Source organism: Orcinus orca, chromosome 6, assembly GCF_937001465.1.
Source record: "Orcinus orca chromosome 6, mOrcOrc1.1, whole genome shotgun sequence".
Taxonomy (NCBI): Eukaryota; Metazoa; Chordata; class Mammalia; order Artiodactyla; family Delphinidae; genus Orcinus; species Orcinus orca.
The window spans coordinates 112,940,788-112,964,771 of record NC_064564.1 but is presented as its reverse complement, the minus strand read 5'-3'; the positions used below and the strand labels follow the sequence as shown (position 1 = coordinate 112,964,771).

The 23,984-nt window shown below is 56.8% G+C and overlaps 2 protein-coding genes across 14 annotated transcripts; both read left to right on the top strand.

Moving 5' to 3' along the window:
- Positions 1 to 305: 305 nt before the first annotated feature.
- Positions 306 to 9,289, top strand: PIP5KL1 (phosphatidylinositol-4-phosphate 5-kinase like 1). Of its 2 annotated transcripts, none has more exons than XM_004269175.3 (10): positions 306 to 1,433; positions 2,253 to 2,456; positions 3,678 to 3,728; positions 3,925 to 4,079; positions 4,300 to 4,424; positions 4,941 to 4,975; positions 5,066 to 5,121; positions 5,907 to 6,019; positions 6,532 to 6,685; positions 8,686 to 9,289. In XM_004269175.3, exons 1-10 carry the CDS (start codon positions 1,143 to 1,145, stop codon positions 8,951 to 8,953), a joined length of 1,452 nt encoding a protein of 483 aa, XP_004269223.2. In that variant the 5' UTR covers positions 306 to 1,142; the 3' UTR covers positions 8,954 to 9,289. The 2 variants fall into 2 exon arrangements, with proteins under 2 accessions (XP_004269223.2, XP_033283013.1); XM_033427122.2 differs by having other exon boundaries at positions 6,454 to 6,685.
- A 4,922-nt stretch (positions 9,290 to 14,211) lies between these two features.
- ST6GALNAC4 (ST6 N-acetylgalactosaminide alpha-2,6-sialyltransferase 4) lies at positions 14,212 to 23,926 on the top strand. Of its 12 annotated transcripts, XM_049711555.1 has the most exons (8): positions 14,315 to 14,349; positions 14,774 to 14,860; positions 14,944 to 15,138; positions 16,436 to 16,621; positions 19,982 to 20,260; positions 20,354 to 20,424; positions 22,212 to 22,319; positions 23,222 to 23,926. In XM_049711555.1, the coding sequence occupies exons 3-8, from the start codon at positions 15,094 to 15,096 to the stop codon at positions 23,409 to 23,411; spliced, it is 879 nt and encodes a 292-aa protein (XP_049567512.1). In that variant the 5' UTR covers positions 14,315 to 14,349; positions 14,774 to 14,860; positions 14,944 to 15,093; the 3' UTR covers positions 23,412 to 23,926. The 12 variants fall into 12 exon arrangements, with proteins under 12 accessions (XP_004269224.1, XP_033283017.1, XP_049567514.1 ...); XM_049711554.1 differs by having other exon boundaries at positions 14,320 to 14,349; positions 20,012 to 20,424; XM_049711553.1 differs by having other exon boundaries at positions 14,322 to 14,349; positions 19,982 to 20,424.
- The last annotated feature ends 58 nt before the right edge of the window (positions 23,927 to 23,984 follow it).

Sequence of the window (23,984 nt, the reverse complement as noted above, 5' to 3'; positions counted from 1 at the left end):
TCTGAGCATCTTTTCTTTTTTTAATTTTTAGCCGCACCACGCTGCATGCGGGATCTTATTTCCCCAACCAGGGATCGAACACGCACCCCCTGCAGTGGAAGTGCAGACTCTTAACCACTGGACTGCCAGGGAAGTCCCTGAGCTTTTTTTTTTTTTTTTCTTTTTCTGAGACTCTTTCTCACACACTTACAATGCTTCTCTGGGTTCCTGTCCCTCTCCCTCCCGTGGCCGGCCGACAAGAGCCTGCATGCTTGCTTGAGCTCTCCTCACTCCAGTCACGCTGGCCTTTCATTTCCTGGGACTCACTGAGGTTCTCTGCACATCCTACTCACATTGGTTCAGCATGTACTTCTCAAACACTGGTTTGTGCAAGGTACTGAGCCAGGGAAGGAGCCTGGCATGGTTCCTGCCCTCCTGGCACTCCCACTCTGGGTGGGGGAGGGGAGATATAATAAACAAATAAATGAACAAGACAGTCTCTGACAGTGTTAAGTGTGATGAAGAAAAATAAAGCGATGTGATCATGACCGAAGGGAGGGGACACTTAGAGTCGGGCAAGGTGATGAGGAATAAAGCAAATCAAGTCGAGCGTGGAGGTGGGGGAGGATTTCAGGCAGAGGGAACAGCACCTGCAAAAGCCCGGAGGTGTGAGAGTTCGGTGGCCAAGGGCCAGCCGGGAGCCCCTGTGACCGTGTGCTGGGTGCAGGGACAGTGATTTGAGATGGGGCTGGAGAGTGGGCAGATGGGCCTGGGGCCACGCCGAGATGTTTGGACTTTGTTCCAGTGCCGTGGGAAGCCACTGGAGGCTTAGAGCGTGCGAGTGACATCATGCGATTTATGCTTTTAAAAGCTCACGCTGGCAGCTGTGTTCCTCTCTCTCACTCACCACTAAAATCCGCCACGCCACCCCGGCCTACACTGCTCCTGGCCCATAGTGAATGTTCAAAATAAGTGTTGAATGAATGCACGCCCCTGACTTCCTGTGTGACCTGGAGGTAGTCACTTCTCTCTCTGGACCTTAGTTTCCTCACCCGAAATACAGTCGGTGGGAATTTCACGCCAGGGTGTGTGGGCGGGACTGGATTTAGGTTACCCGCCTCCCCGAGCGCCCCGAGACCTGAGTCTCCCACCCCAGGAAGGGAATGTGGGGCGTTCCCCCGGTGGGGACCTTAACCAACGCGCGGCGGCCCTGCCCAAGCCCTGGACCGCGGTCCGAAGGGTGCTGCAGCCCCAGGGGCGGGACCCGCAGGCGATCCCCCGCGCCCCGGCTCGGATTGGGTGCAGCCGTGACCGGCACCACGCGATTGGTCGGTCCAGAAGCAGGGGCGGGGCCTAGCTCCTGCAGCGGGGCGGCCCGGCAGCTGGGGACGCGGCCAGAGCCCGGGGAAGCTGCTGCGGGGGCGATGGCCGCGCCGAGCCCGGGGCCCCACGAGGTAGGTGCAGACCCGAGAGAGGACAGGAAAGGAAAGGGTTGGAGGGCAGGGGCAGGACCTCCCCTCCCCGTGCAGGGCGAACACACCCCCATCCAAGCCCAGAAGGGGTCCTGCACTGGGCGGGACTGGGACACGCCCCACATGGGGCCGCAGGTCTGAAGCGGGGAGTCCGGCGGGTATCCCCCGAGAACTTCCTCAGTTTCCTCATCGGGAAAATGGAGACAATGATAAAAGCTTCTCCTTCATAGGGCTGTTAGGAGGTCAAGCTCTCAGACAGTGCTGGGCACATGGTGGGCGCCCAATGCGAAGGGGTCAGCAGCTATGATCTCAGCTTCGTGCTGACCCTCCGCGCTGGCCTGGAGGAACTCGACATGGACGAGTGGAATAGATGACTGAATCACTGACATCACAGCTCCTACTATAAGGAGTTCCTGTGCAGGATGCTCAAACTCAACAGTAACAACAGTTAATACCTGCCACGAAGGAGTTATTATAGTTCTCATTTTACAGAGGAGAAAACGAGGTGCAGAAAGGTTAGGTGATCTACCTAAGCTAGTGACAGGTTGCAGAACAAATGCTCTGCCTACTGATAATAAACATCACTATTGTGGGTGCTGACTGCATGCCAGGTACTGTCCCCTCACAACACCCAGTGAGGTGGGTACCGGCCTTATCTGCATTTTACAACTGAGGAAACTGAGGCAGAGAGGGATTGAGGGGTGAGCTGACAAGCAGTGGATGTGGGACTCAGACCAGGGTCTCTCACCTGTGGGATGCTTGCTGCCTCAGGCTCATTGCTTCTGGTGCCTCCCACCCCAGGTCCTGACCCCCTCCCCAGAGGCTGGACACAGAGCTGCCACCTCGAGCTCTGGCCGCCGTGGCCTCCTCTGGCGTCTACGAGACAAGCAGTCTCGCTTAGGCCTGTTTGAGATTGGCCCAGGGCATGAGCTGCACCAGCTGACGTGTATGATGCAGGCAGGGCTGTGGGCTGCCACTCAAGTGTCCATGGACCACCCACCCACGGTGAGTGGCCAGTCTGTCCCGTGCACCTCCACAGCACCGACAGCAAGACCAGGCTGATGCCCTGTCCTGCTAATACTGCAGGGCTGGGGAACAGAGCGGACTAGATAGAAGGAGAGGAAGGCAGGGGCTTGGTGCAGGGAGGGAGGGACATTCTGGGGTGGGGGCTGAGGCCAGGAAGCCAGAAAGCCCAGGGTGTGTGGGGAGTGCGAGGAAGCCCCTGACCCGGGTGGTTGATGTGTGATCTAGGTGGGTCTCTGCCTCTCTTTGGGCTTCAGTGTCACCTCTGTATAATGGATGGCAGGGATTGTACTCCTTGGTCTCTGAGGCCCTCCCGGTTCTGCCAGGGTGTGTGGTTAAGGGACCCCGCCCCCACCCCACTAGCCCAGCCCATCCTCCCCGGAGCTTAGGCTGGGGCCAGGCTGGCTCAGCAGAAAGGGTCGCCCACTGCAAGCTCAGCAGCTGGACGGCCCGGGTGAGCATGTGTGTTGTTTGTGTGTGTGCATACATGTGCACAGTGTGACCACATCCTGTGAGCCAGGTCCTAGCACAGGACCTGGAGGTCCAGGGAGAGAGTAGCAGTCCTCTAAATCTCATCACCTGCTGAAAATCTTCCATGGCTCCCCAATACTCAGCCTGGCCCCATGGTCCTGCTGGCTCAACCCCAAGGGCCAACTGTCCAGCCTCCTCCCCAGTCCATCCTTACTCGCTTCAGTCACTCAGGCTCTCTTTCCCTTCCTGGGGGCCACCACTGCTGTTCCCGCTCCTGTGAGCACCCTGCTCCTCCTCGCCACTGCCCTTGAGATTTCAGCTTAGGGGCCACCTCCTCCAGGAAGCTTTCTCTGATCCTGCTTCTCCCAGGCTGAGTCAGACAGTCCGAGGCTTCTAGGCCATCCCCTTTGACTGGGAAGGCATCTGGCGACACTTTGGCCAACGTGTGTCTGGGCACATGCGTCAGGCTCTAGCTCAGAGACTGGTGCTGGGGACCCAGCAGTGAATGAGACACACCTAGGACCTGCCTTGGGTTACTCTCCTCCTCCCTCCAGCTCTGGGAGGGCTGGCAGTCTATCTGCCCAATTCAGGCACACCCAGAGTGGTCCCCACTGGCTGGAGGAATCAAATTGGGGGGAACGGGGGTGAGGCCAGGTACAGGATGCTTGGGAGACCCTGGGCTGGCACTGGGGGGTTGAGACTTGCCCTGAGCCCCTCTGCTCCTTGCTACAGGGGCTGCCCACAGAGGAGGATTTCTCCGAGGTCCTGACCCAGGTTCACGAGGTAGAAAGCCCGAGTGCTGCATGGGAGGGGGTGTGTTCTGCTCCTCTCCTCAGTTTCCCCATCTGTGCAATGGGAATGACGGCTTGCCCCAGGGCTTTGCAGGAAGGGTGTGCTTACCCTGACCCTCCCGCGCCAGAGCCAACTGCACACACCTGGGCCCCAGGGACACTCTTGGGGCTGCTCTTCCTTTCCGCAGGGCTTCGAGCTGGGCACCCTGGCTGGCCCCGCCTTCGCCCGACTGCGGCGCTCCCTAGGGCTGGCAGAGGAGGACTATCAGGCTGCGCTGGGTCCCGGCGGCCCCTACCTGCAGTTCCTCAGCACCTCCAAGAGCAAGGCCAGCTTCTTCCTGTCGTGAGCTGGTGGCTGGGGTGGGGAAAGGGTGCGAGAGGTGTCCGGGGCGGAGGGGGGGCTCTTGAGGAGAGAGACAGCATGGCCAGGTCAGGGTGGGTCAGGGCCGGATAGCGGTCAGATGGAGGAGGAGAGACTGGGGGCGAGGGCAGGAGGCGAGAGGGGCGGTGCGGACGCGGCTCCTGCCCCACCTGGTCAGTGACCTCTCCGTCCCGCCCCCCAGCCACGACCAGCGCTTCTTCCTGAAGACCCTGCGGCGCCGGGAGGTGCGGGCGCTGCTCGCCCACCTGCCCCGCTACGTGCAGCACCTGCAGCGGCACCCACACTCGCTGCTTGCGCGGTTGCTGGGTATGACCGGCCAGGGACCCGGGACTGCGGGGCGAGGGGAGGGTGAAGAGAGAGAGCGAGAAGGGGAGGGGGTCAGGGAGTGGGCGGTTCCAGGACGGGGGGCGTAGGGTACCTGAGCCCGAGCAGGGTGGAGGGGACTGGACAGGAGGCGGGGCCGGCTGGGGGCAGAGTTCAGGGGCGGGGCGGGTCCTAGACAGCAACGTAGGAGGGCGGGGTAGGTGGGCGGGGCCAAGACCTCGGGCGGGGCCCAAAGGGGGCGGGGTTGGGATTGAATAGTCCCGAGAGGAGGGTATATGGGCAGGGCTAGGCCTGGGGGACACGGCATCTTTGGGGCTAAATTTAGAAGCGGGTCGACTTGGGACACCACCTCAAGCTGGGGAAGGGGTCTGGGGGCGTGGCCTGAAGGCTCGGGATGCGGCGGATCGCGAGAAGGAGGCATGGCCTGGAACTGGGGCAGGATGCACCCGGCGTTGCCGAGTTTGGGGCCTCTCTACCTGACGCCCTCTCCCTTTCCAGGAGTGCACAGTCTGCGGGTGGCCCGGGGAAAGAAGGTGGGTGAGGCCAAGGTGAGGGGGCCGGGCCGGAGGGGGCGGCTGGAGGGTGAGATCCTGTCCTCCCTCACTCCCTACCCCCGTCTCCAGAAATACTTCATCATCATGCAGAGCGTCTTCTATCCCACCGGCCGCATCTCCGAGAGGTGAGTCGGCCTCCCCGCCCCACCCAGAATGTGCCACCTGAAGCACCCACACTCACTAGACAGACAGCGAAACTGAGGCGCAGGGAGGAGAAGGGACGTTACCAAGATCTCCTGACGGGTCGGAGACAGTGATTCCCAGGACCAGCATCTCTTGAGCACTCAGTATGCCATGGGCGCTGTGTTGAGACATTTGCATTCATCATTTTCCTTATTCCCAGAACAACTCTTGAGGGGTAGCTGTCCTTATCATCCCCATTTTGTCGATGAGAAACTGAGGAGGGGAAAGCCACACAGCTACTAGGTGAGGAGCAGGGATTCAAACTAGCCTCTGATTGCAGGTGGCCCTCTGAGCCTCCTAGCCCTGCCTCTGCCTGCGAGCTCCACGCTGGTGCTCTCCCAGGGCGCGGACTTCACTCATGCCCTCTGTTGCTGCGTCTAGGGTTGGGCCCCTCTGTCCGGGATACCCCAGGGATGACAAGGTGCCAAGAGGCAGTCACAGGCAGGGGTAAAGTCTGGACTGGACGTTCAAAGGCCTGAGTTGGAATCCCTGCTCTGCCCTTTACTCACTGTGTGGTCTTGGGCAAATTAAAAACAAAACAAAACAGAAAACCTCTCTGAGGCTTTTTCTTCATCTCTAACATGGGGACAGTAACGGACTGGGGTTGTGCTGAGAATCTGGACAGTCACCCAGTGGAAGCTCTTGTTTCTTATTACCTCGTGAGTTCCCTGTATGTCTCAAGTCTGTATAAGGTTGAATTCTGTCTCCCCCACCCCTCACTTCCCAGGTATGACATCAAGGGCTGCGAGGTGAGCCGCTGGGTGGAGCCCGCCCCTGAGGGCAGCCCCCTTGTCCTGGTGCTGAAAGACCTCAATTTTCAGGGCAAGATCATCAACCTGGGTGAGCCACGGGGGCGGTCACTGCCTGCTCTTCCTCCATTTAGAGTGAAGTTAGAAGGGTGTCCCTGGCACTGCTCTCTGCCTGAGTCTTTTTTTTTTGTGGTACGCGGGCCTCTCACTGTTGTGGCCTCTCCTGCTGCAGAGCACAGGCTCCGGACGTGCAGGCTCAGCGGCCACGGCTCACGGGCTCAGCCGCTCCGTGGCATGTGGGATCTTCCCAGACCGGGGCACGAACCCGTGTCCCCTGCATCGGCAGGTGGACTCTCAACCACTGTGCCACCAGGGAAGCCCCTCTGCCTGGGTCTTTAATAGCCCAGATTCTGGAGTCAGGCAGAGAATCCTAACTCCACAGCTTTCTAGCTAGGTGACCAAGGCAAATTACAGATGAGTTCCCTCATCTGTGAAATGGGACAGTAATGACATCTGCCCTTCTAGGGCAGATGTGTGTGGAGCCCTCAGAAACTTGCCTGGCACACAACGAGCACTCAGGTGGGGGCACTGATGCTCCGGCAGGGCCCCAGCGGAGCTGGCTCCTCCACCAGATGGAACTGGACACCGCCTTCCTCCGGGAGCTCAACGTGCTGGATTACAGCCTCCTGATGGCCTTTCAGCGTCTCCATGAGGATGAGCAGGGCCCAGGCAGTAGCCTCATCTTCCGCACAGCCAGGTGGGCCCCCCAGAGGCAACAGCAAGAATGAGGTGATGAGAACATGGAAAAGACAGACAGTGTAGTGGGGGAACAGCACAGGCAAAGGCTCGAAGACTGGAAAGTGCAGTGTTTGTGTGTATGTGTGTACGTGTGTGTGTGTGTCTGTGTGTGTGTGTGTGTGTGTGTGTGTGTAGCGTGGAGGGCTGGAGAAGCCTGGCCGGCAGGGGTAGCAGGCACAGATGGATCACAGCAGAGGAAAGACCAGGTGAGATCCAGTTGGGCTTTTGAAGAATCTGCCCATTTTCCAGAAGGAGATGTGGAGCCATTGAAGGTTTCAGACGTATTTAATTTTGGCCTTAGAAAGAGCCCTTGCCCCTTAACTCGGTCATTTCACTTTGAGGACCCCGAAGTCATCACCACTGGCACCATCATCTTGTTGCCTTCCTCTTGCATGCAGCCAATCTTTGCATGCTGACTATGAGCCTCATTGAGAGGATGGGCTCTTTCCCATTTTAGAGATGTGGAAACTGAGCCTCAGAGAGAGGAAGTGAAGTTGTAGAATGACTTTTGAGGATTCATGTTAGTACTTGGTTAGTGACTTGCATTTCAGTCCTCCAAGGCCCACATCTGTGGTTGAACCGAATTACTCAGGGTTTAAGACAGGCACTTCAAGGAAATAAGTTCATTGATCCAGTGGGTGGACAAGACAAGTGAAAAATGATGTCCACTCACTAGCCCCCATCCCCACCCCTTGGAGGAAGACCTTGGGGTGGGTGAGTCTTGGGCACAACCCAAGGTAATGGCTTGGTGGGCACATCCTGACCAGATGGTGGAATGCCTGCCACGGGGCACAGAATCCACCAAGTCTGCCCATCCAACCTAGGTCAGCTTCTCCCTTGCCCTCTACCCCCAGATAGTGCTCATATTACAGCCGTCATTCAGCAGGTAAACCCCAGTGTGCATACGACGGTTGTTTCTCCATGCTGCCTGGTAAAAGGTCACAGCTACAGCCCCACCCCCACCCAGTTCCCAGCCCCTCATTCAGAACCCACCACACCCAGGTTAAGCCTGGCACTGCAGAGAGTACCAGCGCTCTGTTCTGGCTCCCAGACCACTCGGTTCTGATTGGTTGGTGCTTGGGTGGGACTTTCTTTGATTGGTTTCTTTCCCCCAAGACCTGGGCAGGGCAGGGATAAAGCCCTCAGCGACCCCCCCCCGCGACCCCCACTCCCAAACTCCCACCATCACAAGGGGACAACGTTAGGGGACTGAGCCTGCTTCTGGTTGGGATTGGGGGCCCAGCCAGAGGCACCTTCTGATTTGGAATACAATTTGAGGCAAAAAGACACACCATCTGCGAACTTGGGTTGGACTTTGTCTGCAAGGTTTCAACTCTGCCACCCTGAAACTTCCAGGGTTGGGTAACCCCAAACAGCAGTTTAGGAAGTACCCAAATATGGGACTTACCCAAAGTGACGTGGCACATAAGTGCAGAGCCAGAGTCTGTGTGACCCAAATGCTCTAGACCAGCGCTACCCAGTAGAAATTTAATGCGAGCCACACATGTAGTTTTAAATTTTCTAGTAGCCTCATTTTTAAAAGTAAAAAAGAAATAGGTAAAAATAATTTTAATAACATATTTCACTTACTTCGTACATCCAAACTTTTATCATTTCATCATCTAATCAATATAAACATTTATGAGATATTTTACATTCTTTTTCTCACACTGCTTTGGAAATCCAGTATGTATTTTATACTTACTGCGCATCTCATTTGGGACTGGCCACATTTAAGTGCTCAGGGCCACATATGGCTGGCTGGTGGCTGCATGATGGACAGCTCAGCTTTAGACCGTCAACTGCACTTTACTCAGCCACCCAGTTTATCTGACATCACGGGTCTGGGCACACGGGAGGTGTGGGAATGACCCAGGGGCAGCATGGCCATGCTGACAGGGTCCATTGGCTGGGGCTCCCTGGAGGAGGTGGTAACCTCACCCTCCTGTCTGCCCCCAGGTCTATGAGAGGGGTACAGAGCCTGGAGGAGCCGGAAGCCCAGAACCGCCGGCTGCTGCCCGACACCCCCAACGCCCTACACATCCTGGACGGGCCAGAGCAACGCTATTTCCTGGGCCTCGTGGACCTCACCACAGTCTACGGGCTCCGCAAGCGGCTGGAGCACCTGTGGAAGACGCTGCGCTACCCAGGCCGGACCTTCTCCACCGTCAGCCCAACTCGCTACGCCCGTCGCCTCTGCCAGTGGGTGGAGGCGCACACCGAGTGACCTGCGCCCAGCCGCGCTCTCCCCACCTGGACAATGGTCGCCCGCTGGGGACGCGGGTTCCAGCTTGGCCCGGGCAGCGGGTCGGGCTCTCCTCGCCTGTTGTTCCTCCTATTGGCCTCCAGAGGGCAGCATCCCCTAATTAATATTATGAACTCATTTTGCTGGGGATGCTGTGCCTGGCATTGTATCAGGGACTCCCTTACATTAGCTCATTTAATCCTCAAAAAAAAAAAAATGCTATTATTCTTTTTTTTTTACAGACCATGAAATGAAGGCTCAGGGGGTGAAGGGACTGAGCTAGATCATTCAGCAATAAATGCTGGAACCAGGACTCAACTATGCCTTTTGGACTCAGGAGCCTATATTCTTACTCACCAGCTCCCACAGCCCTGTCCTCACTGGGGAAGGGGGGAGGCTGAAGCCACCAAGCCCAGCCCCCTTGTCGTCCAGATGGGGAAACTGAGGCCCAAAGACTTTAAGGGGCTTAGTACGGGTAAGTGGCAAGGCCAGCCCAAGAACCCGGGCCTCCCAACCCCCCGCCCTGGCTCAAGCAGGGCCCACTGGCCTCCCTCTGGGGTGGCCCCCCTCACTCCTGCTCTTCTAGGATGCAGGTGGGAGGAGGTGGGGGAGTGGGGGGGCTTCAGCTCTGGGAAACATTAGACTGAGGTCCACTATGGGTCTTGAGTAAGCTCTGCCCTCCTCTGGGAGTCACTTTTATCATCTGTGAAATGGGAGCAGGGGTTGGTGGTCAGATGGAGGGACCTGGACACACAGACATCACTGGGAGCAGAGAAGAAAATTGCCTGCATAGCCTGTGATCTTTCCTTCTCCCTCCTCCAGGAAACTCCAACTCTGCCTTTGGCCCCAGTCCAATCCGACCATGCCCAAGTTTCCCTTTCCTCTAGAGCTTCTCTGGGGCCTGGCTGTGTGACCAGGACAATGTGCTAAACCTCTCTGTGCCTCAGTGGTCTAATCGTTAAAATGGAAACATTTAACTCATTAAATATTTATTGATCACCTGCTATGTGACAGGCCCTCTGCTGGGAAATGGGGACGTGGGGTGGAGCAAGATGCATAGATTCCACCGCCACAGAACTCACAGTCGGGGGGGGGGGGGGGGGGGGACAGTGACAAAAGCAACCTGTGTGACAAAGCCTTGTGAAGGAACATGGGGCTGTGGAGCTCAGGGAAGGAGCCTCTATCTAATTATTTGACGGGTGGGTGTGCTCTAACCCCTTCACTGAGACCAGAAGAATCAGATGCAGCTCTGGGAGGGTCCCAAGCCAAGGACACAGCAAAGACCTGGAGTAAGAGAGAGCCTGGCACTAGAGAGAAAAACATGACACTGTGGTTGGAGTTCAGGGCTGGGGGGACAGTGTGGTCGTGTGGGGGGCTTTGTGGGCCAATGGCTGATCCCTGGACTGGATGACTCCAGACCTTGGGAAATTCACTCACCCACCACTCCCATTCCATTGGCCTTGAGAGAAAAGGAGGAAAAATGGCTGGTGGGGGAAGGGAGAGGAAAGGGAAATCTTATGCCGCAGGGCTGGAGTGCGGGTTCCTGGAATATATATACATACATATAATTGACCTCACCCCTAGCTGCCTGGGTGAGTCTGGGTGATTACCTTTCTGAGCTGGCACAAGCCACAGGGCATTTCTTGTTCTGGCTCAGCAGGAAGCTGAGACATAGAGTGCATTAAGGTCATCACTAAGGAGGTGGGTGGGTCGTGGAGACTCTGTGGTGGGAGGGCAGCACAGCAGGAAACTGGGGTTTGGCCCTACATTTCCCTGGGATCTGGATCCTTCAGGGCTGAGTCAGGGCCCGAGTCCTACGCTCATAGATGGGGATGGCTCAGCCCCTACCCACTTTGGGTCTCTGGCAATGGGCTGAGGCAGGGCCTGTGGCTGGAAAGGAAGTGGCTTGTCCAAGGTCTCACGAGGCCCAGGACTCCTGGCTCTTCTAACTGGCTCATTCAACAGACTTTATCTAGCACTGAGTGTGTGCCAGACACTGTGCTGGTGTTAGAAATGCCCTAAGAACATGACTGGCCTGACTGCCCGCAGGGAGCTTAGAAGCTGGTGGGCAGATGGACCATAAACCAGTTAATACACTGCATGATTTCAGAGTGTGACAAGCACTGTGAAAAAAATAAATCAGGTTGGGACAAGAGGGATGGTGGTGCGGTGTTGGATAGAAAAGTTGGCAAGGGCCTTTCTGAGGAGGTGATATTTGAGCTGAATGACAAGAAAGAGCTGGCCATCTGAATAGAGAAGTCCAGGTAGAGGATATAGCAAGTGCAAAAGTCCTGAAGTAGGAACGAGCTCAATGCAACTGGAGATTGGAACGGCGGCCAGGGTGGGTGGACGGTGATTAAGAAGGAAGCAGGAGGGCCTCCTTATTCTATGAAGAGTAAGGAGAGGACTTTTGCCAAAACCAAATTGAAGAGCTTCATCTGAGGCTGTGGGACTTCCCAGTGTCAGTTCCACTGTGGATGTATGACCCTCATCTATCCTGGGAGCCCAGGACATTTGGGCATGTCTGGGCTTGTCAAGACAGGAACTTGACCATGTCTCCATGCGGCCTTAGCAAGGAAGGATTTGCCTCTCTGGGGAAGGAATCGTCACCAGCCATTGTGGGTGATCAATGAATCCATAGGGGACATCTCATCATTTTCCCCTTGGGGTTGGGGCCACGGAGAGAGACTGAACTGAAGTGTGCCCAGGCTGGAGTGGGGGATACAAGGAAGGCTTGTGCTCAACGGAGGCCCCGGGGGCAGGGCTGCTTCAACAGAGCCCCCAACAGGATGGGGAGAAGCATGGAGGCCTAGATCACCGGCTTGGGGGAATTTGGCTTTGCCTATGGAGTGCTAGCCCTGGAAAGCTGCTGATCTGGGTGCAGATACCCAACACAGATACCCTGCTGTTGTGCCCACACCGGAACCTCTTAGAAAAAGGAAAATGGAGTTTGAAATGGGACCAGAGCCGGAGTCCAGGCTGGTTCCCAGGCCAGGGCCCTGCAGAAGGGGGTACGTGTGGTAAGATGAGCTTCCTTTCAATGCTCAGGAAGCATTTTGTAAAAAAGAAAAACAGTTTAGATGGGAAGTATGCTCTCCACTTCACCCCAGGCCCGCCTCTCCCAGTTGCCTCCTATTTGCCCCTTCAATCCTATCTGGCCCCGGAAAGCACTTGACTTTGAATCCCTGAGGGACCCCAGGTGAGCCTTCGAATGGGACACATTTCAGCACCTGCAGGGGCCCTACACTGCGTTGGCTTCGAATTGGAGGACACTTTGAGAAGGGGGGTGTTATAGTGTGACTTCTTTTGTACCATGATTCTTCCTCATCTTGTGTGAAACTCATAGGATTTAACCTCAGTAATTCGAGATGGAGTCACAGTGGCCAATGTGAACTTCCATATTAGCTGTTGTGAACTGTCCAGTACAGGACTGCAAGTGTCTGAGTGTCATAAATTAATAGTGTTGCTTAAGGGACTTCCCTGGCGGTCCAGTGGTTAAGACTGCACTTCCACTGCAGGGGGCATGGCTTCCATCCCTGGTTGGGAACTAAGATCCCACATGCCGCCTGGCGTAGCCAAAAAAAAAAAAAAAAAAATTAACAGCGTTTATTTATTTGGCTGCACTGGGTCTTAGTTTTGGCACGTGGGATCTTCGTTGCCGCGTGCAGTGGCATGCAGGATCTAGTTCCCTGACCAGGGATCGAACCCGGGGTCCCTGCATTGGGAGCGTGGAGTATTAACCACTGGACCACCAGGGAAGTCCCAGTAGTTTTGCTTTAGATAAGGAATTTGTTTGGTTCCTCAGGAAGACTCTACTGGCACAGAGACTGATAGAGACAAGATTCTTTGGGGCATAACTGTTACACCCTACAGGCAGATCCTTTAAAACGAGACCACAAGACTGAGCAACTTGAAGGCTCTTTGCTGGAGGACTCCACGCTGCTGAGAGCTGTTCCAGACGGATGCTCTGTTGGAGCAGAAGGCGACTTCCCACTCACATTTGTCATGAGATTCTGGTTCAGCTGGACCAAAGCCCGCCGCTCACTCGTGCTGAGACGTGACCTTCCCAGTCTTCTCCTTGGAGTTGTTTGTTACCCCCTTTTCTATTTTCCCACTAACCTGTGTTGTGTGCAATAAACCAAGTGACTCGTGAATTGAACACTGGTTGTGGTTTTTGTTTTGGTTTTTTTTAAATGTTTATTTATTTATTTGCTGTATCAGGTCTTAGTTGCAGTGCGCGGGCTCTAGAGTACCCAGGCTCATTAGTTGCGGCACAGGCTTAGTTGTCCTGCAGCATGTGGGATCTCAGTTCCCTGACCAGGGATCGAACCGGCATCCCCTGCATTGCAAGACCAATTCTTAACCACTGGACCACCAGGGAAGTCCCATGGTTACGTTTTGTATATCCCCAGTCCTGTGATTCTAACCTGGTCTTACCGCTGGATCTTGCAGCAAAACGGGGGTGTTTGGGAGATGAAAGTAGGTTGTCAGAGCCCTGGCTCTGCAGTGACTGCCCAGGGTTTGAATCTTGGCTCTGCCACAAGATGCCTCTGCACCATCTCACTGGGAGATGCTATCATCAGGTAGGTGCTATCATCATCCCCACTCCACAGAGGAGAAAAACTGAGGCTCAGGTGAACTCACCCGAGGTAGTCCAGGTAAGGTTGCCAGAGAAAATACAGGACGCCCAATGACACTGGAATTTCATATTTCTAATATAATTATTGGTTGTTGCTGAAATTCCAATAAAAGTGGGCATCCTGTATTTTACTTGCTAAACCTAGCAACCCTACCAAGCTTGAAACCCGGAGCTGCCTGAGCCTAAAACCCCGTTTAATTACCGTCCCGCACCGCCCCCCTCCCGGCCCCCGCCGCCCAACTTCATAAATGGAGAAACTCCAGTCCGGACGACAAGAGAGCCACGGCACATTGGCTCCGACACCCTCTAGCCCTTTCCTAGGCGGACCGCCCAACCCACCTCCCGCAGGAGCTTGGGAGACGTGCGGGAGGGCAGAAGAGGGGAGACGCTGGAGCTCAGACTCCGCCCCCAGCTGCCGAGGCCCGGCCCCCACTCCCGGAGGCCTCTCCGCCACTGCCAGCCGCGTACTTCCCACCCACGCCGCGCAAGCCGCGCTCGTAAGCCCCGCCGCCGCCGTTCAGCCCCGCCCCCAGCGCCCCTGTCTCCTCCCCGTCCCGGCAAACCCCGCCCCTGCCGCCGGCAGCGACCGCCCTTTCAGTTTCTAGTCTCCAGAAGCTGCGGCGACGGCACCGCCTCCGCCCAGGTTCTCCGGCTTCCTGCCCGGCTCGTCCGGCCCGCGGGTCATGGAGCTCGGAGCTGCGGATCGGGAGCAGCCGGCGCGTCCCAACCTGTCCTCCAGGTTAGCGCCTGGCCGGGTGAGCGGGTGGTGGAATCTGGGAGTGGGGTCGAAATCCCTTGTGCTGTCCCGCCCCAGGCCTCTCCATTAGTGAGGTAGGAGAGATAGGATGGGAGTCGAGGCTCCAGGCTCCTGATTCTGTCCAACCCAGAGTCGAGGGATGACCTTGAGCCGAGGGCTCCTCTCGTCTGCCTCTCCTTCCCCATCTGTGCAATGGGGACTGGGTTGGCTGGAGGTTTCCCAAGGGTCACTGATTCCAGCTCCTTTAGGATGGGGACAGTGCTTCCCCGTGTTTGGAGACTTTAAGGCGTTTGATTCCCAGAAGCCATCTGCCCTGACCCCGGCCTGTACCCTCCCCTGCCTCAGTTTCCCTGGGCAGTTTCCTCAGAGGCCTGGGACCCAGCTCTGAGTGTCTGGGTTTTGGCAGGTCCCCGGCTCCCATCCCTTCCCAGCCTGATCCCTGGAGGCAGCAGCCACCCGGCTGCTGAGCGGCAGTGACAGCATGAAGGCTCCGGTAAGTGGCGGAAGGAGGAAGGCTCACAGGGGACTTGGAGGTGGCTTCTGGCACGGCAGCCTCAGTAGCCTCTCCCACCCCAGGGCTGACTGTCACTTCCGACTTCACTGCTTCTGAGCTGAGGAGAAGGCCAGACTGGCCTCAAAGGCCAGCCCTGAGCTGGCAGGCTGTGTGGCCCCAGGCAAGTGGCATTCCATCTCTGGTTTCCGGGCCTTGCCCCTCTTCCTTGTAGAATGGAGATCATAGCACTACCTCCTGTGAGCATCCGAGGTCACCAGGTGAGGCATCTGTCTACCTGGGAGCGGGATATGTTGTGAAAGTTCAGTTTAGCTGCTCTTGATTTTATTCAGGAGCCCCTGGTGAGAGCCTTGGATGTTGTGGGAAGTCAGCCACGGCTGCCTGGATCAAGGTCTCTGGGTCCCTTGTGGGCAGGAGACCAGGTGCCAGGCACAGCCTGAGGCCTCAGGGGCTGAACCCCCTCCTCCGCACAGCTGGCCACACAGAGATTTATTTTTAGAAGCTGAAGTGGCTTGTGGGCAGAATAGCGAGGGCCTCTGGCAGGATATGCCTGGGGGAGCTGGGGGGCTGCTTTTTCACCTCTGGTTTTCACAGAGCCCCAGCCAGCCACTCAGTGGTTTCTGAGGGGTGGCAGAGGGACCTGGGCCTTGGGTAGGCTGGGAGAAAGTTAACACCCAGAGAGACACAGGTGGTGACCAAGGTGGCCCAGCACACAATGGCATGTCCGGGTTGTGTCCCCCACTAGGCGACTCCGCCTGGAAGGCTTGGTGGGGGGTACTCATTAAGTCTGCCTGCTGGGCAGTGGGCCAGGAGGGCTTCCTGGTTCAGGTGGCCTTTGGCACGTGGTTTCTGGAGGCAGGAGCCTCTGGGCTGCAGCTTTCAGTTGTTGAAACCATTCGTTGAATCATGCTGCCCTCACATCCCTTTCTACCATCCCTTTCCTCACCCGGTCTGCTGACCCAAATCGCATTCATCAGCTAGGTGGATGGCCACTGAGTCAGCTGGGGGAGGGGATGGGCTATGGGCATGCAGACAGCCTCATCCCAGGGTCTGAAGGGGGCTGGTTGCCCTTCTGATGGGCCACTCTCCTGTCCTCACGTGCACAGCACTTCAGGGTAGTGCTTTGGCCACTGACCTCACAGTAAGTTCACGCTGTGGGCATTATCTATTTCAAAGAGGAAGCAGGCCCAGAGAGGTGGAGAGTTATACCCAAGGCTGCACAGTACACCTCAGCTTCTGGTTAAGAGCACGGTTTCTGGTTTTGAGGCCCCACCCTGCTACTTTCGTACTGTGTGGCCTTGAGCTACCCATTTCACCCCAAGTTGTTTCCCTTATCCTAGAATATAGGAATAATAATAGGGCTCATCTCAGGGTCATGTGCTCTGAGCCTGGCAGCCCAGAGGAAGGCCTGGTTAACAGAGATGGTGGCCTCTGCTGATGTTCTGGGAACTACTGAGCTGGGGTTTGGACCCATGAGGCTGGGGTACAGCACCCCTGCAGAAGCTTCTAGGAGCCCCAGCGACCCCCACTCCCACCCCATGACGACTGTCTCCCCAGGGTCGGCTCCTCCTCATCACCCTGTGCTCCTTGGGCTTTTCCGCTGCCTACATCCTGCTGTGCTGCTGGGCCTGCCTGCCCTTCTGCCTGGCCTCCTGCCTGGACTCCCACCTCTCTATCAACTCCAGGCCCACTGTGCGAGGGCCCCAGCACTTCAGTGGCTACAGCAGCGTGCCAGATGGCAAGGTGAGTTGGCTGAGCAACATGTGGGGGGCAGGCCCGGCCAAGGCTACCAGGGTGCCCCCAACTCTCTGGGGTTGTGAGAAATGGGCTCATGTCAGGCCAGCCTGGACCCTGGGCTTGGCTCCTGTCCACAAGCTGACCTGTCACTTTACCTCTCTGAGCCTCAAGTTCTAAGAGGAAATGTCTTTTTTTTTTTTTTTGGCCGCACCGCGCATCTTGCAGGATCTTAGTTCCCCGACCAGGGATTGAACGCGGGCCATGGCAGTGAACGTGCCGAGCTCTATCCATTGGACCATCAGGGAATTCCCACATGTCTTTTTTTTTTTTTTTTTTTTTACTTCAACAAATAATTGCCTGGCTGCTCTCAGCTGGGTGCTGGGGATAAAAAAAGGTGAATCAGACAGGGTGGCCCCCTGGAACTCCCAGCCCAGCGAGGGGAGCCAGACATCATCACATCACGGTGCTGCGTGCACCTTTAGATTGACCTGTCTACGCACAATCCGTTTGTTCAGCAAGTGTGTATTTGGTGCCTTGGATGTGTCCTGCCTTGTGCTGATGGCTGCTGGGGATACAGATGACACAGGTAAAAGTCATATCAGCCCCAGAGCTCTCCCTCTGGGGGAGACAGGGACAGTGGGGCCCGGGGGTGACGAGGCAGCTGAGGCCCCTTGCCCCACGGCACACACCTCCCCATGCTTGCTCTGCTGGGCGAGGTTTGGAGCACTTTACCCGCTTCACCCTGATTTCAGCGGCCCCATCTGGTATGTCTCTCAAAGGCATCCCCCAACGACACCTGGTGCAGGAAGCTCCCAGTTCGGAGTTTGACAGCTCTCTGAACGTTGGTCAGAGGGAGGCGCGCTCAGGGACCCTGGCTTGGAGGAGACCAATTTCAGACCTTCACCCCTCTGAGTCACAGTTGCCTTATCTGTAAAAGGCTGTCATTACAGTTCCTACCTCGGTAGGGTCACTGTGCAGGTCCAAGTGGATGATTCATGGACAGTGTTTAGAACGGGTGCTGTGTAAATCTTTGATCAAGATGCAAAAACAGGGCTTCCCTGGTGGGAAGTGGTTGAGAGTGGTTGAGAGTCCACCTGCCGATGCAGGGGACGTGGGTTCGTGCCCCGGTCCGGGAGGATCCCACATGCCGCGGAGCGGCTGGGCCCGTGAGCCATGGCTGCTGAGCCTGCGCGTCCGGAGCCTGTGCTCCGCAATGGGAGAGGCCACAACAGCGAGAGGCCCGTGTACCGCAAAAAAACAACAACAAAAAAAGATGCAAAAACAGCTGGGGTCGGGGGGACAAATTAAAGCGCCATACAGGTTTGGCCAGGTGGGCTGGGTGGACGCTGTCCCAGCTCCACGGTCATGGCCAGTGTTCATTTCAGATGCTCAGAGCTCATGGTGACATGGGCCCAGGGTGGCCAGATCCTCTGAATTTTTTTGTTGTTGTTGTTTGTTTGTTTTTTATTTATTTTTGGCTGCGTTGGGTCTTTGTTGCTGCGCGCGGGCTTTCTCTAGTTGTGACGAGCGGGGTCTACTCTTCGTTGCGGTGCGCGGGCTTCTCACTGCGGTGGCTTCTCTTGTTGCGGAGCACGGGCTCTAGGCGGGCGGGCTTCAGTAGTTGCAGCACGTGGGCTCTGTAGTTGTGGCTTGCAGGCCCTAGAGCGCAGGCTCAGTAGTTGTGGCACACGGGCTTAGTTGCTCCGTGGCACGTGGGATCTTCCCGGACCAGGAATTGAACCTGTGTCTCCTGCATTGGCAGGTGGATTCATAGCCACTGCACCACCAGGCAAGTCCCCCAAGTTTGTTAACAGAGCATGAAATCTAAGTTTGGAATGTCAAAAGGGCTGATTTTTATAAATTAAGTATTAATTGTCTTAAAGACCCTGTGTAGGACAAGCAGAACACCTCCTGGGGCTGATGGTGACCTTGGATCTGACCAGACCCCAGTTGTCAGGTCAGGCTCAAACTGAGGGCAGAATAAGGAAGTCTTGTTTATTGCTGGGGCGTGGAAACTGGGGCTACGAGTTCTTAAATCAACATTATGTCAGACATGAAATGTCCCTGAGTGGGCTACAACACTGTGTCTTTTATTGACTAGAATCCATGTTCCCATATCCTTTACACGCCTCCATAAACCTGGTTCCCCCAGGAGGGAATGGAGGCCTGGGGTAGGCAGCAAGTCCTTTGCTGGGAGCCCTGACCCCTGACACCCAGTGAATGTTTGCAGGCTTGTTGGCTCAGCTTCCGCCTCTTGGGGGATAATGAGGTGAGGGTTGGACCCTTACTGTGCCCTTGGTCTGTGCTGATCACTCTCCAGGCATTTTCAATTGAATCCTTCCTTACAGCCTGGTCCAGTAGATGCTATTTTCATCCCCATTTTACAGATGAGGGAATTGAGGCTCAGAGAGGCAAAGTGACTTGTGTAAGCCCACACAGCTAGGAAGGGGCAGAGCCAGGATTGAGGCTCAGAACCAGAGGTTCCCAATGTTGTCGTGGGCACTAAAGACTGCTTTTACTTATAAACTGGAACAATGAGAATGGGACTGGGGCAGAGGAGGGAGTGACCTAAGAGTGATTCCGAAGAGCTGAGGTTCATATTTACCTAACAAACACATACATGACACCCAGTCTGTGCCAGGCACTGCTCTGAGTGCTTTATAAATATTTGCTTATGTAACCTTAATGAGGAAATGCAATGTAGGGCCCCTTAGGGCCTCAGCAGTAAAGACCAGGGTCAGGAATGTGGCTGATGAGGAAGCATGAAGATTCCCTGAACACAGAATCTTAGCTCTGCCACTTGTCATCGGTCTGACCTTGAGAAGGTCACTCCAGCTGCCCAGCCTCAGTTTCCTCATCTGCAAAATGGGTTGATAAAGGGACTTACATCCCTTTACTGATACATCTTACTGATATAGATGTCAAGTGTGGTCAGGGGGTGTTCCTGGGTGGAGTAGCAGGCAGGTGGAAGCTGTGTGCCCAGGACTTTCTTTTTTTTTTTAAAGAATTGTTTTAGTTTTCATTCTTTTTTTATATAAATTTATTTTATTTCATTTATTTTTGGCTGTGTTGGGTCTTCGTTGCTTCGAGCAGGCTTTCTCTAGTTGCAGTGAGCAGGGCCTGCTCTTTGTTGCGGTGCACGGGCTTCTCATTGCAGTGGCTTCTCCTGTTGCGGAGCACGGGCTCTTGGCGCGTGGGCTTCGGCAGTTGTGGCTCACGGGCTCTAGAGCACAGGCTCAGCAGTTGTGGCACATGGGCTTAGTGGCTCCGCGGCATGTGGGATCTTCCCGGACCAGGGCTCGAACCCATGTCCCCTGCATTGGCAGGCAGATTCTTCATCACTGAGCCACCAGGGAAGCCCCCCAGGACTTTCTTTCTCTCTACCTCCCCCTGCAGCCGCTGGTCCGAGAGCCGTGCCGCAGCTGTGCCGTGGTATCCAGCTCGGGCCAGATGCTGGGCTCGGGCCTGGGTGCGAAGATCGACGGTGCTGAGTGTGTGCTGCGCATGAACCAGGCGCCCACTGTGGGCTTCGAGGCGGACGTGGGCCGGCGCAGCACCCTGCGGGTCATCTCCCACACGAGCGTGCCGCTGCTGCTGCGGAACTACTCGCACTACTTCCAGCAGGCCCGTGACACCGTCTACGTGGTGTGGGGCCAGGGGAGACACATGGACCGGGCGCTGGGCGGCCGCACCTACCGCATGCTGCTGCAGCTCACCAGGGTGTACCCGGGCCTGCAGGTGTACACCTTCACCGAGCGCATGATGGCCTACTGCGACCAGGTCTTCCAGGACGAGACGGGCAAGAACCGGTGAGCCAGGGGCCTGCCTGCTGGGGTCTCCCTGGCGGCTGGGGGCCTTCCTTCTCCAGCAGCCTCTGGTCCATCGAGGGTCTGCTCTGTCAGGTGCTGGGGCTCAGCAGTGGTACAGGCGGACGTGGTCCTGCCCTCTGATGGGGGCTGGGAATCAGAGGGCTGTCATTCATCGAGTTCTCTTAGAGATGAAGAATTCCAAATGGTGGTAAGGGGCGTTCGGCCTCGCCAGCACGCATTGTGGGGTGACTGGTGTGGGCCCGCGTCAGGGAGCTCTTCTCTCTGGAGGGGGTGCTCTGAGACCTGAACTGGTCTTTGATGTCCCTTCCCGATAAGGAAAGCAACAGTGACAGTTCTAACAGCCCTTTTCACGCACCAGGCGCTGCCCTCAAGATCTCATTCTACCGACTCCTGTGGCCCCCTCCTCCACGCACGGGCTCCTCCCTGCCACCTCCCCACCTCAGAAAATACGGCCGCCAGCCTCCAGTTTTTCAGACAAACACTTGGGCTTTGCCCTTGACTCCCCTTGTTTCATCACCCGCCACGTACGATGGGCTCTCGAATCTCCTTCCGTGCCCACGGGTGCCACCTTGACCTAAGCTACCATCCCCTCCTGCTCTCGCAGCACCCCCTGCAGCCTGAGCTCCAACTGCCCCAGGGAATTCATCCCATCAGTCACTTGCCCTCACCTTACAGCAGCTTCGCATAACGGGGAGAGTAGAGTCCAGACTCCCACCTCCTCCCTCCCCTGGCCTACAAGCCCCGCATGATCTGGCCCCTGCCTGCTTCTGTGACCTCATCCTCCTTCGCTTACTCTGTTCCAGCCACCCTGGCCGTCTGGGCCTCCTCAGACATCCACGCTGCTCTCACCTGCAGTCCCGTGCACGTGCCGTTCCTTCCCCCAGGTCCTCCCACAAATGACTGTTTGCTTCCAGATGTGGATGGAGTGTCATGTTGATCCCAAATGAAGGAGCATCTGCCACCTGACATCCTTCATCCCATTCTTTTGTTTCTTCCCAGCAGTTCTCTCCCAGCTGCCCACTCCCTTGAGAATGTTAGCAATGGGCGGGGCCGGTTCAGGCCAGCACAGGGCTTGGGAGGTGTTCAGTTTGAATGACTGAATCACCCCACAACCCCTCGGTAGAGGTGGAGGTGAGTGGCCCTCGGCTGGGAGAGTAACCAGTGCTGGTGCTTTGAGAGAGTCGAGGCCTGGGGTAGCCACACAGTTCCTTGCTCTGAGTTGGGTGTTGGGCCTGGAGGAGGAGCTAGGCTGAAAGTGTTCCCTCTCCATAGCCACCCATAATTATCCCCATTTCACGGATGGGTCACTGAGGCTCAGAGAAGTTCACGAGCAAACCTGATGACGCAGAGCAGATTCAAATGGAAGACCACTTGACTCCAGACGACCCTCTTCCCCACTTTCAACGACGGTGCTCTGCTGCCTCCTGCCGTCTCCCCAAGCTTGGTCCCTTAGCTGTGGGCGGGATGTGATCAGGGCTGCCGCACCACCGCTGGGAGAGGGGTGGTTTGCTCAAGTCCTCTGTGGGTGGGAAGAGTTGAACGGACCCGGCTTTGCACCCCACCCCCAGCTGTTGCCCATTGCTGGCCTTGGGCTGGGGCTGCCCCGTCCTTAGGCACCCCCAGAGCCCCACTGTGGGCGTCAAGGTGAGAGGCCCTCGGCTGGGAGGGGAACCAGTGCTGTGCCTTGAGAGAGCTGAGGTTGGGGCCACCTTGCTCCCAGTTGAGTTGGGGTCGCGGCTGGCTGACTGCTTCCCTCCCTCTGCCAGGAGGCAGTCGGGCTCCTTTCTCAGCACCGGCTGGTTCACCATGATTCTCGCCCTGGAGCTGTGTGAGGAGATCGTGGTCTATGGAATGGTCAGCGACAGCTACTGCAGGTCAGGCTAGCCAGGCGCCAGGCGGGAGGGCACCATGCGTGGGCCCTGTCCATGCTGGAGGGTGCATGGGCTTCCCGATGGGTGGCCGAGGCACAGGGTGGGAAGGAGCTCGGCCTCTGGAACAGGTTGGATACCAGCCTCCGCTCTGCCCGTGTGGCCTTTGGGCCTGGCCGCCACCTCCCAGAGCCTCTATTTTCTCATGTCCAAGAGAGAAAATAATCACACTTTCCTCAGAAGGTTATGGAAAGGTTTAGAGAGAGAATAATCTACCAAAGTGCCTACCACAACATCAGGGCTGATGGTGTCAGTGATCTATTACACCTAAGTGCTGACTTGTGATATTATATAGCTCAACGTTATCATAACTAACATGACTAATTGAACTGAAAGGGTGCCACGTCTTCACCCTCTGTTCCTCTTGGAACTTCTTTGCTGAGCACGTGGGTGAGATGGTAGTAGCCTGTGTGCCCTCTGCCATGGCACCTGGCCAGACAGCCAGTGAGTAGCTGGGTGTGCAGGGCTGGCAGCTCCATGCTGCGGGGAATGAGGGCTCCCTCACCAAGAGCCCAGCACCAGGCGCTTTGCATATTTTGACCTGTGGTTTCAGGCGAGAAGGTAGGTAACCACCATCCCCATTTTACAGATGGGTCATTGAAGCTCACGGCGTACGTCTCTGGCCTAGAGTCAGCCAGCTTGCAAGAGGCAGAGCCAGGGCTTGAACCCTGGCCTTTGGGATCCTCAGGGGCTGCCCTTTTCCTCCTTTGTTCTGGCCTCCCCTGGGACCACGCATGGGGCTCTGTGGCCTGTAGTACCTGGCGAGAGGGGGTCCGGCAGGTGGCAGGGTCTGGTGGGAGGCGGGCGAGCTCTGGTGTCTCACGCTCATCCCCGTTCCCCACCCACAGGGAGGAGAGCCGCCCCTCGGTGCCTTACCACTACTTCGAGAAGGGCCGGCTGGACGAGTGTCAGATGTACCTGGCACACGAGCGGGCACCCCGCAGCGCTCACCGCTTCATCACCGAGAAGGCTGTGTTCTCCCGCTGGGCCAAGAAGAGGCCCATTGTGTTCGCCCACCCGTCCTGGAGGACCCAGTAGCCCCATCGCCCAGCCAGCCACGACGCCTTCCCCAGGCCTCTGTTCCGACCACACTCCACCAGAAACAGTTAATTTATGGATCCTGCCTCCTGTCGTGTGCCGAGCAGACCGAAGTTCTCTTCCTGCCCTACCCTGGGGACACCTGGGCCATCTCAGGCCTCTAGACTTACGGGGAGAAGAGGAGGGCCGTGGTGACCTTTGCACCCTCCTCCCTACCCCTGCTCCCTGAGTAATCTGAGTCGGATTCGTCCCACCTCTGAGTCTGTCCGGTGGCCTTTGCTCCCGGGGCTGGCGACCCCCCTATTCACCAGCACCATGAATTTCAACCGAGCACCAGCCCTGGCCCTTCCTCTCTGCACTCCCTCTCCACCTGCCTTGGGTGCCACACTTCCCAGGCTTGTTGCCCTAGTCAGGGCAACCCAGAACTTGGGGTTTGTTGGGCGAAGGGGCCTTTGAACTGTGACTGCCAGGGCCACCTCTGGAGTGTATGGGTAAACATGTTTTCTGGAAGCCTGTCCTGGCTGTTGTCACGTGTCTGGGGGTGGGGATCGGGGCTCCTCTCGCCACCACAAT